Consider the following 14712-nt stretch of genomic DNA (forward strand, 5'->3'; position numbering starts at 1 on the left):
GAACTCATTTTTCATAAATCTGCCAGTAAGGTCGCAGATTTTCAGCTAATTTCAAACACAACCCATATAAAGGAGACGGAACATTAATCCTACATATATCTTTTCGTTCCCCTACTGCTTAGGTATATTCAAACAACATGTAAAAAGGATTATGACAAAACTTGATATTCTTGCAAATACCAGATCAAGATATCATAAAAGCCAGCCGCACTAGGCTGCGAATGAAAAGCACTTGTGTGGTTTAACTTTATCCAGACTTGTGAATGCCAGTGGAGGTCCTTTTTAAGAAGTGGTGGGCTCTGTTTTCTGTCCTGTCAGCGTTGTGCATCTGCTCTCCACTGCCCCCCTTTGTTGGGCTTGAAGTATTGATAGTGATTATGTCAGAGACCCTATTTTCTAGTTCCCCTCATAAAAGCACTGCATATTTCTGATGATGAACACCAACTTGTGCCATTTTATATTGATTTTAGATTATTTTCTCGTAAATCTTTAACCCCCAAAACAGTGGAAAGTATGTCATTTTGTCTAATGTCTATAGAGCCAGTAGCTCTCAGCTTGGTTCTGTGCTGTATAGCTTTGCTGTCATATTCATGTCTGAGGAAAACTAACCATATACGTTCTCATCTGCAGCTAAAAGCAAAAGTCAGGGTGCTTATTTTAGATTACCTTTCTTCCAGTAGAAACTACCATGCAGGTCTTTGAGTGATGCAATATAAAAGCACCAGAAAGCAACAAAGAGTCTTCAACTTGGCGCTAAGCCTATCAATAGTCAACTGGCTTCACACTGAAATCATTTCAAACTTCTGTTATTTATGTTAAAAAAATAATAATTTCTGGAATATTACCAAAAGCAAAAATCCAGTTTTATTGGAGCTTTACTGGGTTGAACCTGTTATTTGAATATGGTCGACACAATTAATTTTATCACAGATAAAAAAAAAAAGAATATTAAACTGGGATTTCATTAATTGTAGGTGAATAAACACCTTGAAACTTGAAAGGTGAGACGCAAACAGAAACAGCGTCAAAGAAACAAACAGCAGTGGCTTCCTTTCGCTCCAGGAAAGGTGAGAGGTGGGTACTCAGGGAGGAGTAATTATTCCCATCACTCTACCGTCACTGTATGGGCGTGAGAAAAAAAGCACGCATATCATCTTTTCATACAAGCCTTCGATGTGGGTGGTGTGGTAAAATGGTTTTAAGCTGATGCTGGATGATTTATCAAGTAGCAGAGAACAGGACTGGGCCTGTGGAATGAAGGAAATGTCATCTGATGCCATACGGGTTGTATGAGCCAAGCATCCGCAAGCCCATATTCTCACCTGTGTCCAAACACGCTGACTGATGACCTCCAGAGAAACTGAACACTGCCTCATATTAATATAACAATCTGCACTAGACACACACACACACACACACATATACATATATATATATATATACATGCATATATGTACACATACATTTACAACATATTTAAAGACATACTAAACCATTAAAAAAAAGTTATCATCTCATCACCTTGGGTCATGGCCAATGTGGATATTACTTTGATATGTTTCACTAACACCCCTATATACTGCTCTAAACATGACAAAACTGCCCCAAGATCCGATCTGATGTATCAGGTATCAAGATCACGGTGCCAGGCACCACTGGAGGTTACGAGGCTGTGACGAGCACCGCTGTAATACCGAGGTCCTCTGAAACAAGAGTGTATCTGAACTGCTTATCATATCAAAGCATGCTGATTAAGGCAAGCATTCATTTCAAGTGTTCACCTAAGCTGAGGAGCATGAATTGGTGGCTAAGCAACATATGTTGTAGCCGGGTGTTTGTGCTGAGTGCAGGCACTATGGCTTTTATCACACAGCAGCATTTTATGCCAAAGGACGGGACGGTTTCTTGTCTTATTTCAGTCCACAGAAGCTGAGCTGGTTATTGTGAAATAAGTGTGCTTAGTAGTATAATCAGCAGCCAGTCACAGGCATGGCAAAAGCAAATGCAGTAAAACAACGAGCTCGGAGGTGCCCGTGGAGAAAGAGCCCTCAATGTTTTTCGGGCAGGCTGTTCTGTTGCTCGTGTTTGCGTGGTGAAAAGGATCCTCTGAGGAAGCAGGAGAAAAAGATTAATGGGGCCCCTCTGCATGCACACTCGGATCAACGGGGATCAGGTGAGAAGGAGACTATCCAGATTACAGTGGAGGATCTGGGAATAGTTAACACTAACTTCAGCCTGTTTGATGAGGACTCTCTGACCCCGAGGAACAGCATGTCTCGCTCAGCAAGCTCTGTGTATGCCTGCTCAAGAGCTCTGAAAAAGAAAAGGCTGAAGCCTCTGTCTTCACTCTCTGTACAGCCCCAGGCTGAAGCAGCAGTCACTTCTAGCAATGGAGAAGATGATGAGCAAGAGGATGAAGTGTTGTCTGGAAGCAAGTTGGATCCTGAAAACTTTTTGACACCACCTGTCATCAATCTGATTCCACCTACGCCCTCTGACTTTGCAGAGATTGATAAATTCTTTGAAATGAATTCAGAGGAAAGTGTGACATACACAACTGGCATTGACGGAAGCGTTGCTGCTTGTGACCAGGACGAGGATAAAACAAAGAGTGTGGAGACTGAGCAGCCAAAAAAAGTATGTGTACTGGCTGAGAGTACGGCCAATAGTGAAGTCGAACCTGAGAGGGGCCTTAGGGATGAGCTTGGAGAACAAAGAGAGGCTGTGTCAATTAAAAATAAAGAGAAAACTAAGGGTGAGCTCTTCCGAACCACCTTCCAGGTGGCTCCTCTCCCTGAGCTTCAGGAAAAAAGTGAGTCTAACAGTTTTATTTAAATGTACACTACAGTTAGTCCTTTTCTGCCAGGAGCTAGTTGGATGAGAAGATAAATATCAAAGGATTTTTTTTTTTTTTGGTTTTCAGTGGTGAGGTAGCACAGCCCAGCCTGGCCAAAACACTGAGACCACCTAGCTTAGCTTTGAATAGTGTCCCTTCAAAAACTCCAAAGCAGTCCTGTTTCCATGTTGCATACTCCAAAGTCAAAATATCTCGTGTTTTTGCATTAAACTCTGTCCAGGTAAGACTTTCAATGCACTGCAGACTGATCTCATAAAACACATTTGATGCATCACAGAAGGAAAGGCACAGATGCAAATAATAAATGTCAGAGTTGCATCAGCGGCCTCGTGCTCTGCATCCGCTCCATCCTGCAACGTAACGAGCTGACACAGCTAAATAGAGCACAGCTAAATATAAAGTTGGCAATGAGGCAAAAGAGAAAGAAAGAACAAAAGAAAAGTATGTGTTTCCTTTATCGTGTTTTATTTCAAGCAGATTTAAGTTGTTGTTTCCTTCTCTATCACAGGGAGCTTCAACACTGGAATAAATCTGTTACCATTTACTGAGCACAACTTGGGTGAGTTTTGATGACATGAACTTGCAAGTGGTTGTGTTTAAACCTTTTTTGTAAGCTTTAGGAAAAAAAACTTAGGTGTGAGGTAAATGACACCAGATGATGATTCTCTTCATCCAACCATTAAAGCTCCTGTGCTGCCTCGTGGTTTTGATCTTAGCTCCCTGTTCACATTAAAATTGCAGGCATTATTTGACACGGTTACAGTACCTCGAAAGCCTCCTTGGGGAGTTGCAGAAGTTCCCCTTTGTTGGAATCTCTTTTTTGCCATTGTGTGTGTATTCCCAGTGTGTAACTGGTCAAGCCGTTCCCAGGTTTTGGGTTCCTGTGACTCAGCATGCTCTCCTCCCTCTCTCAAAGAGATGACTCTCTTTTCAAACCAGAGCTGGACAATAACACTGGAAACGATAAGCATCGCTTTTGCCTATCCATTACATAAATGTGCTGAAAAGTTCTGAATCTCAAGCTTTGCTTTGTCACTGACCCTGTGTGTGTGTGTTTAAACAGTTGCCAAACTCTGTCACGCACAAACTTGGAGCGTTTAGTGTGTCTGCAGGTGTGGGTGCAAGGATGCAATGTGTTTGTCTGTGCCAACCAGTCAAGGGTAAGACATCTTATTTGCGTTTTGACGTGTCCCGATGGAGCCGACTCAGACTAGGAATGAAGTTCATCGTTCCATTGTTGGAGTTTTCACCCTTTTAAGGCAACATCAGGCCGGGTCCCTCAGCCTGCACCAAATTCCCTGTCCTTTGTTTTGGTTGGCATTGAGGGGTACAGCTACCCTCCATTACCATTCTCAGACACATCTCCATCTTGTGCCCATTCTGCCATTCATGGTGAAAAGAAGTCATGGATTCAGACTGGAAGCGATTTTCTCAGCACTTCAAAGACACACTGTCATGTCTGAGGTCGGCTAGAGGATGGTGCTCCTACATGTCTTCGCATTAAGCCAAGATTCATCACTTTCCTTAGGTGGCTGTTCAAGTCAAGGCGGTTGTGTTTTGCACTGAGTGTTCTGAATCTGCTTTGCAGCAGACTAGACTTTTGATCCTTCCCAGAGTGACTCAAGAGCAGCCAGGTGATGAAGAGAGTGCCAGCTCGCTGCCCCCCCTCTATGCACTTCACTGTCTCTCCAGCTCTCAGACAAGATTCCACTGCTGACACGCATAAACCAATTACGCTGTCTTATCTGATTCTGACTCCATCTGAACCCCAATCCATGTCAAACCAGCCTTTCAGAGACAGGCCCCTGAAATGAAAAACACGCGTTAAAGATTTTTGTGTTGTTGTAATCTATTTGAACAGACTACTGTTTTTGAGTTCTCAGAGGGGTCCTGACACTTTAGTCTCAAAACATATAGTTAAGTCAGAGTAGTCACAATCACATCACTGCCTTGTGCTGCCTGAAAAAGCCAGGCTTTGATGTCATATTCTCAGCCTCATTCATCTTGCTTGTTATGATAGCAGATAATAAACATATCTGCTCGCTGACCAAGTGACATTTGGAAAATAGAAGAATATGCGCTTTCTGTGGGAAAGAACGTGGGCTGTCAGAGAAACATGTCATCAACCAGACAGACTTTACTGTGTTGCCCAGCAACTCCATCTAGCTGCGTCCAGTATCAGCACTGCAAGTAAACCTGGTGACCTGGGCGCCAGAAAAAGGACACACTTGCTTAAAAGGAAGAAAAAGGACTTGATTGAATTGCTTCTTCCTCTTCTTTTTAAAAACAAAACAAAAACACAGCTCTAATAATGAATTTTGCATTTATTGACTGACTTTTTCTTTGCAGATGACCTGACCAACAGAGACTCAAGTTTCTCAGATATTCTCAAGCATGAACTTTGCCCGCTTCCTCACACCACCATGATGGCTACATTTGCTCACCAAAAGGTAAGGCTATCAACCAAAGTTTTTTTTTTCATGATTGCTTCATACTCTGTAGTCTATAGTCTCCATCTTTGCTTAACGAGACTCAGGTAATATACAGAGCATCTACTTTAAGATATCTGACCTTTGCTCAAGAGATGCTCTGTATGAAGTCAAAATTACAGACTGTCTGTAAAGTGAATCTGCTTTTTCCTTGACAGAGGCCGATAACTCGTTCGTGCAGTCTCGAGGACAGGCTGACTAGGAGTGCCACTTTCCACGGTTTAACTCAGACCACAGATCGACGCCATGAAGAGGAGGGGTCGCCAAGACAGCGACGAATAACTGTCGGTGATTCTGGTAATATAATATGGCCAAGCAAGCTTTGTTACTACATAATACTACTATTCCAACTAATTAGAAACACAACCTTACAAGAAGCTCATCTGTTTTTCTTTGTGTATTTTGCACAGCATCCTATATGCCTCATTCTAAGGATCAGAATGGAAACTTTTCCGAGAAGGTACTGTAAATCATCAAAGCCGAGCCTTCAGGGTGGCATCAGCACACAGCCCAGAGCTGCTGCAATTATAGAATATACTCTGTTTATATTTCCCAGCTCCCTTGATCTGTCAAAGCAATGACTCAACAAATAGTCTCAGGATTTTAGTCTTTGTGTCCAGGATTTGCCAAGCAAGATTGCTTGTATCCTTAGCAATCTACGTGTTAGCCGAAACACAAGAGAGCACAATTTTTTTTCAAGGCCAATCACTCACGTCCGGTATTTGCTATCTCCAGGCATTAACAGTCATTTAAGCAATTGTGCAACTTGTATCTTAAGCAGCCACATCTCACGCTGGAGCGCCATAAAAGTGCTGATGCTATGGATTATTTGCATGGTTTAATATGTTGTTTTTGCTGTGTCATGCAACATAATGGGGAAATCCCACAGAAGAGGCAGACTTCATATATTTAATCATAGTTACTCTGTAAAGCTTTCCTTGAAGGGGACATTGTAGGTTTTTCTTCCAGGAATGTCATAAACAAAACAAAAAAAAAGACAAAAAATCTGACTAAGGGAACAATTGCACAAAACCCTGTGTTTAGGGTCCCCACTTAACTAAACATTTCATTGTCTTTGACAAAAAACATGTTTACAGTTAAACACACAAATATGTCTTTTTGGTGTAATATGTCCAAACCCTTATATCCAACGTAGTCATACTAATTTCCATTAAAGCTGTGATTCAGATGAATACACGTCTGGAATTTCATTGTTATGTCTTGATGTTTTACCACCTACTGACTTGTTGTTGGGGTTTTTTGTTGTTTTTTTTGCATCCAGATGTTTGAGTCACAATCGTCTTTGTGCGTCATTTCCTGCTCTCAGGATTTTCCAACCGCTACTACTGTTTGGACTGAAAAAAGACCCCCCAAAATCCCCAAAACAGTACAGAACAACTACTCAAACAGTAATCAGATCGTTTTAGGAAGTTAAAATAAAGTGATCTGATCTGTGCAAATAAAAAACAACAACAAGAACAACAACAAACAGATAAGATCGGTACGACTGCAATTCAGTAGAAGTGGTAACTGCACGAACAAGATTACAAAAGAACGTAAAAGTATTGTAGAGTGTTAAGTTTTGGCCTGAGCTGTGCCTGATGCATCATGGCTCCTCATGGCAAAGAACTGACTGAAGCGAAAACGAATGAGCCAAAACACAGCTGCAGCAGCACTTAGATGATATCAGAGGAGTCATACTACCAATAACGCAGCCATCCTTGCAAAATTATTTCACACAGTAATGGCTGTTTATGTGAACTTGCAGCATAGCAAGAAGCCCATATGTGTGGGCAGCGCATGCTTTAGTCAGATAATATCAAAATAAAGCTTTCAGTACACACCCAAGTACACACCCCAACAGTCAACATTTTTTGGGAAAAACTATTTTTCCAAAGAAGAAGGTAAAATAATAAAACTCCTACAGCAAGGAGTTGCTAAAGAGAAGTGTATGAAAATTATTACAAAATTTTTGCAACTTGCTGGAAAGCAGATTTGTGCAAGACTTATATCAGGGAGATTTAATATGAAATAATACAAAAATATGATTTCATTTTGGATAATTCACCATTCTAGTTGAAATACACAGAGATATACACATTTTTTAGTACACAGCTGTATGCCAAAACTCATAACCAATGGTTTATAGATGCTTGTGTGTATGGTGTAATGCTATACACTCAAAAAATATGAATGTCCAAAATGCTGACTTTAAGTAATTTGATTACACGTAAATTTCCCATGGAATTTGTTACATAGGTACAGTGTAAATCGTTAAATGTAATGGAATCAAGCATGGGTTTTTTTTCTTAATATTTAACCATTTGAATAAATAAACCTTTGCTTTGATGTACTTCAGTTGCACTTTACTTAAAATTACTGCTTCCTGTTTATGAGGGCAAAGAGTCATTTTTTTTGAGTGTATATACTTGTGTGGTGTGTTTTCACACACTTGCTCCACGCCTTTGTATAATCTGGTACAAGTTAGCAGCTGTCTAGCCTCTCCTTCTCCCCAGGATGTAGAGAGGCAAGTGGCCAAATCTTTCATGGATCTGAACACTGAAGAGGTGTGCCAGTGGTTTACCAGTACTGGACTACAAAAGTGTATCCCTCTCATCAAAGGTAAAACACCGTCTACTGACAATGCATATTGGTTTCTTTTTAGTGTAGATGGAATAAACTGTAATTAATGAATGCTATTAAATTGAGATGGAAAAATAGATGAGGATATAAGAGTATTAAACCTCTTAAAACTGAAACATGTCAGTGTCTAATGCATAAAAAGAGGAACGTCTTCAAGAAAGTCCTGTCGATTAAATCAAACAGCCTACTATCCATAGTATCTGCCCTCTAAAATATGATGCATGTGTTTTGATTGCATTTTGAATATTACATGTCTTAACAATACCTGATTTTCAGGTCTTGATTGTTGCCGTTTACAGTTTATTGATGGCTGTTAAAATCAGCTGATACATGAATAAATGCTTGTTGCAGAGGCAAATCTGTGTGGTGCAGACATGGCGTCTGTAGATGTGAACACTCTGGACACCCTCCACATTAGCACAGTGGAGGACAGGGAGAAGTTGCTGTCGGCCATTTATAATGAGCTTCACCCTCCCAGCACGGTGACTCAGAGAATCGACTCATTGCTCGGTATAGTTACTATGTCAAACTATGTCAAATAATAATTCATGCAATGAACAATGTAACAATGTAATTTATTGATGTTTTCCTTTTTAAACAGAATCATTGGGGCCTGGTGATGTGGAGACATTCACTGCAACGCTGGTGTCAATGACTAAGTCCAAGTCTTCTCCCCATGTGAGCTGTTTGAATACAAATCGGCGTTCCTTCAAGCTGAGGTGAAGCCACTCATGTAATGTGAATTCCAGAAATTTAAAAAAAGTAGCAAAACAAACACAAAAACAATTCATCGTTTTAACCTGGTAATCTAATTCTGCTACAGAAACAACAGCCTAAACAACGCAGGGCAGAGGAGTGCTCAACTAATAGAGATTACTATCAACGGTGAGTACTAAAGCTCAGTTTGCTAAGATCTTCAGTGTCTGCACTCTTTGCAATGAATGGATGTGAATGTTAAATATTCAATTATGTTTGCATAGGCAACAGTCACTGAGGATGAAACAGGAGTCATCTTTACCTGTGATTTACTTTTGTGTTTCAGCGTCAGAGCGAATAGTTCATCTCAGAACCCCGAAGGAAACAACAGTGGGAAAGATTATGGACTCGTGCATCAAGATGCTGGGAATGACAGAAGACAAGAGTCTCTTCACACTAAAAGACAAGCAAGGTTCACTGAGCGTTATTCAAAAACACTAAGCCATACTGTTTACGCAGTAAACGTGTTAAATATATGATTTAATTTGAAGGTTCGCCGGAGGAGCTCTCACCAGATCAACAGATTGGGACTCTACTTCCATCATCATCATCATCATCTGCAGCAGCAGCAGCGAGCAGTCAGCTGGAACTGCACTTGGTTAAAAGGGTAGATTAAAAACAATCATAATAAACAGTCCAGCATAAAACTCAAAAACACCAAAACAAAGCTTTCTGTATGATTTTTTTTTTCAATTGTAGGATAAACCGACTGCTTCTGCATCCCAAGACAGTCCAGAGGAGAACAGCCCTGATGAAAATCACAACATTAACAATGACATCCGAGGCAAACAGCTGGCTAAAGAAGAGCGGATCAGGGAATTAAACCAACAAGTGGCCTCACTACAAAATGTCATCCGTCAGGTCCATATCTGTGTTTAAAAAATGCGTAACACTAAAATTATTGTACTAAATTAATATTAAACATCGTGATCTGGTTGATCTTTACGTCCCCAAAAGGTCCAAGAGCTCCATCATGGCCTGGTAGCTTTTTGCTCAGAGTTGAAGAGCATGGATGGAGACACGAATGTCGATGCACTTGGCTCTGCTGAGCTGAAGCAGAGACTGGAGCTGGTTAACAGAAGACTGCAAGACAAAAGGCAGAACCTGCAGACCCTCAGAGACAACATTACCGACTTCACAGCTGACAAGCAGAAGTAGGAGGACCATCACCTTTAATTAGCAACTTATTTAACGACACAAATACTTAAAAAAAAGAAGAAGCTTTTTTCACCTTCCAGAGACAAAGTACAATTTAGAAATACAAGCACCTGTTGTAGTAGTTAATGATCTGTTGAGACTGTAGTAAATGACATTTACCAGAACCACATTTGTTTCTGTGTATGTGAGCTTGAACTTCCACGAAATGTGGTTCCTTTGCTTTTCAGGCAGTTGGAGGTTCATCTCTTGGAAAAGATGAAACTGAATTGCCACGTGTTTAAGGAGGAAATCTGCATCGTGCATCTCAATCGACAGGCGGCTCAGCTCCACAGCGCTTTGCAAGAAAGCCACGTTAAGGTACTGCTGATAAAACGAACCTTTCATCGATTTATTTTTAGTGCTGCCGTAGAGTTTAACTGGCACAGCGAAGGCCTGCAGGACTTTAATCAACAGCATGTGAACTGCAGTTACACCAATATGTGGGAAAGCTCTATGGTCTGAGTCAGAGAATGTTTTGACTGCTAAAAATAAACAATGAGAAGCTGATGTTTGCACCAAAACAACTCTAAATATTGAGAAAGGCATGCGTGGTATGGGATAATAAAATGCTACTGGAGAAAAAAAGGTCAAATTTGGAGCTTTCGGAATTTCATGCCATTGCGCATGCTGTCCCTAACCATATCAGAGCAACTCGTGTTCCTGACCTTTGCCCTAAAAATCGAAGCCAGACTTAGAGGATAAATTTACCTGCAGAACAAGTGACAGTGACGTTCACACATTTGATCCGACTGGTGACTGAATTAGACAACACTGGGAGGGGTGGTCTTGGCCTCTTGAAGTGGAAGGCCAATATCTGAGACTCTTAACTTTGGTCCTCTGAGTGACACACAGTGTCTGCTCTGTTTCATTAAGCTGCGCACTTATCCCCGCTGTGAGAATGAGTACACAATGCAGAGTGAAATCCATTGTACGAACATGCACTTTTTTTTCCCCTGAGAAATGATGTTTAGCGCTGACATTCGAGAGCCTGTGACCATACCAACAATGGAATGCGTGTGACAAAAGCCACTTGGAGAGAGCAGTGGCGAAACGGGCCAGCGTGTGTAAAAGTATCTCCATCTATCCCCCGAGGTGCCCACTTTTTTTTTTTAATGTGGCCCTTTTATCCTGCTGGAGAAGCCCTAACGAGGTGCCATGAAAGGACACGCGCGGCTTCGGCTTTGAAAGGTGCCCCGTGTCACGTTGCCACCCCAAGGCAACGCTTTTTTAGGTGGTGAGTTTGTGGGAAAAGCAGCAGTGCTAATGTTTATCATATGACCTAATCAGAGTTAACACACAGGTCAGAGCTGAGGAGCAGCCTGGGAACTGATAGAGCTGCTGTTCAAATAAGGAACAGACCGCCTTGTGTTTGGTCTTGTAGACTGCCCCACATTACAGACAATAAGGAAATATTTCATCATCGGCAGTCTAATCTCCCGGATCTATTGCAACTGGAGAGCATCAATAAAGCAGCCGAAGGGGAAGGCGAAAGAGAAACAGAGGCGCGGAGCGAAGGGAGGAGGGGAACGACAACAAATGGAGGAAATGACTTTAAATAAGCAGTTTAGCTTGGACGACTCAAAAACTTCAGAGAGATTATTAAAGTGGGGAAGTTGGGAGAATTATGTTTCACCCAGGCTTGAGTCGCGCTTTGAGCGTGGGTCACGTTTTGAGAAGAATCTCCCACCTTTTATTTCTATTTTTTTGCAGTGACATGCACGAGTTTAGGAAACGGAGAGTGTGTTTCCGCTTTTTATGTAGACAAAGTCATCGTACAAGCTGCGGTTTATCAGTGTGGTCACAGTGTCTCCCAATTCTCTATCCCTCATTTTCTTTCCCATAAGACCTCTGCTCGGTGCACAGCCAGGGCATCTGCATTCACAGTGACAGGACTGAATGTAGATCTACTAACACCCATCATTTCAAATGAAACATAATCCCTACCACTTAGCGTCTATGTTATTTAGCCTGTCAGAGAATCTTTTCTCACTCTGAAACAAAACTCTTTCACAGATGATGTTTTAAACGGTCGCATTTGTGCAATATACGGCAATATTTCTTGTCGCCGAGCAGACGTGTGAGTGATTCCCACCTGAATGACCTTTGTGATCTTTCTGTTTGTGTTTTAATTGCCTGCTTTTGGTCTGCTCATGTGTCTGGTGGGGGAGGAGATGTGCTCCATGTCTAGCTCAGGTAGGCTGGGATTTGATCAGCTTTTGTAGGTAAACAAGAAGAATATGAAGAGAAAATTCCTCGGGTTCTTGGCGTGCGTCCAAAACGGAGCAAGCCGAGAGGGAAAACGCTGGGCATTAGAGTCTGTTCCTCGAGGGGCTTCGGCTGCGTTTCCGTGGATATATCCTGTCTGGCCCACTTGTCTGAAGAAAAGAGAAGCCTTAGCTTTGACCCCTGACCCCGAAAAAGCGGCATCCATTGCTCCGAGGCATTCACACGCCATGCAGGGGGGGAGGGGAGTATGCCAAGAGGCTGGATAAGTGAACATTGGAATTCAGCGGTCGGACTCACAAGTTATTTCGGATCCCTGCAGGCTACTTGTGGTGCGATCGCTTCCCAAGCTAATCATTACATCTTGGTGGTCTCCTGGCTTTGACGCAGCCTGGGCCTTTATCTCCCGTAGATTTCCACGCATGATATCTGTAATCTTTTTAGTTTGTTTTCTAAGAAACAAAAATAATGAAGTTAAAAGTTTATCTTAAGAAAATGGTAACTGAGTTAGCTTCATGTTTCACTGGCACAGAAGCTGGTTTGGAAGTCAGTCCTTGTATAGCTGGCAACCTACACAGAGGAAGAAGAGGAAACCTGAACCCTATACTGAAAATGGTCTCTCATTATTTTGTAAAAATCTATGATGAAGCCGGAGGCCGTCTGTAAATGAGTATTACTGAGTGGTATTAATCTTCTCCGAACTTTCCTGAAAATCAGCTGTGGCTGAGACTTCACTACTCAGGGTTTGTGTATCTATTTACTGTAAGTGAGACATGGGACGCTGCAGATTTTGCAATAAATTTGTATCACTCCACTGCAAATGCCTTCAAATCTCAACCATCTGTCTCTAAGCTGTCTCTGATTGCTTGCTTTAAGGAATACGCTCTTTTTCTGCTTTCAGGAAAAGGCTCGAAAGAAGACTTCACCCATTGGTAGCTTGAGCCAGCTGGTGTCACCGCAGCGTCCGGCCATGCTGCTGGTCGTACAGGAGAACCAGAACCCTGATGGCCGTTACGGCTTCTCCTGTCGCTATGGGGAAGGCAGCGGACTTGTGGTGGTCGAGGTGGACAACTCACAGCTCTGTGTGGATGACAGGTGACTCAAACAAAAACAAAAAACGTATTCATAAATGCACGCTAGTTAGTGAGAGCGGAGCTCAGCATCTTACTCATTTCACCCATTCTTTCATTCACTCTGTCTCTGCGCGTGGTAGCGATGGCAACCCATCAGAAAACAAGCAACATAACGCAATACTTGGATGCAGAAGAGAGTGAGAGGGAACAGATAAAAGAACTTCATGCAATTAAGAAATTATAGAATTACAGCGAGTACGAACTGTGCTTAGAGACACTGCCCATCATTTAAAACAATACTGCAGGGGAAAAAGAAGTCTGTGTGACAGAATCACAGTAGCTGAAAAGAGTCTTTCAGGCTCGCTGTTTGTGTTCCTTTATCGCAGCATTCGCGCCAATGCTCTTTACACAGCTAATGAAAAAATACAAGGAGCTGCTCTAAGTTTAACCTGGGTGTCTATAAAGAAAAACTAATAGAGGGCTTTTAACGAGCTCTGTGTAAATGTGTAGCTTTTTCAGTTTTAATGCTCTGTGATTTGAAGAGCATTTTTTGTGTGTTACATAAGCCGAGGTCTTACATTTACCTGCAAAGATGTATTTTTTCTCCATACATAACTGGAAATAAAGATCTAACACGTTATCTTTGCATGTGTGTGTTTTGCTATCAGATTGGTGGAGGTGAACGGTGTGTCGGTGGTCAACTCAACACACGGAGAGCTGACCGACCTCCTGCGGCAGGGCCCCAGCATTCAAGTCGTGGTCCTTCGTCAGCCTCCGCCTGCCCTCCCCTCCCCTCCGTCCCTGCAGCACATGGTCAGCTGTGATCTGGAGCAAACATGCTGCCCAGGGGGAGACGTGGGCAGCACAGAAACCCATCCTCAGCGCAGGGTGATAGCCATATGATGTCCAGTAATGTGAGATGCCATGTCGTCTTTTGTTGTTTTTACTGTACTGATGACACTATTCATCATAAGTTGTTGACAGCTGCCTTTTAGTTCAGAATATCAAATAGCAATACGCCTGTTTTTCACCATGTGTGCACCAGCTTGTTTTTGGTATTTATTAGCATGAAATGCATTTCAATGTATGCCTGGAGGAACAGCTATTAAAAAAAAAAAAGCAAGACAAGAAAAGACTACATTTCCCTGTTTTATATCCTCTTTTGTTTTCAACTAAAACGAAGAAGCACAGAGTCTGACAGTTTCACTCCACTAGATATGTGATAAGCATTTCTTTTAACATCCACCAGAGTAGTTACTGAGGGTGTCACAATGTAAGACTGATTACTGTGCATGCTTCAACTTTTTAAAAACACATGTAAGGCTGGAAATAGTCTTACAAAAGTGATCTAATTTACAGGCACATCCAAAAACATCCTGCCTGCACAGGTTTGTCTCTTAGATCGTCTGGTCAGCGTTCGGAGCAAAATATTTCTTAAAAAGATGAGTCACACCCCCCATCCCCTTTCTAACTT

At 41.9% G+C, this 14712-nt stretch overlaps 1 protein-coding gene across 1 annotated transcript; it reads left to right on the forward strand.

Annotated features, from left to right (window-relative positions):
• The first annotated feature begins 1989 nt into the window (after positions 1 to 1989).
• LOC113035388 (uncharacterized) lies at positions 1990 to 14153 on the forward strand. Its single transcript, XM_026190930.1, has 17 exons — positions 1990 to 2007; positions 2101 to 2812; positions 3366 to 3416; positions 5207 to 5307; positions 5505 to 5643; positions 5757 to 5806; positions 7863 to 7968; positions 8341 to 8499; positions 8591 to 8708; positions 8813 to 8874; positions 9032 to 9157; positions 9237 to 9352; positions 9445 to 9606; positions 9703 to 9899; positions 10131 to 10260; positions 13067 to 13260; positions 13907 to 14153. Exons 1-17 carry the CDS (start codon positions 1990 to 1992, stop codon positions 14139 to 14141), a joined length of 2676 nt encoding a protein of 891 aa, XP_026046715.1. The 3' UTR covers positions 14142 to 14153.
• Positions 14154 to 14712: the final 559 nt, after the last annotated feature.

This window comes from Astatotilapia calliptera, chromosome 13, assembly GCF_900246225.1.
Source record: "Astatotilapia calliptera chromosome 13, fAstCal1.2, whole genome shotgun sequence".
NCBI classification, from domain to species: domain Eukaryota; kingdom Metazoa; phylum Chordata; class Actinopteri; order Cichliformes; family Cichlidae; genus Astatotilapia; species Astatotilapia calliptera.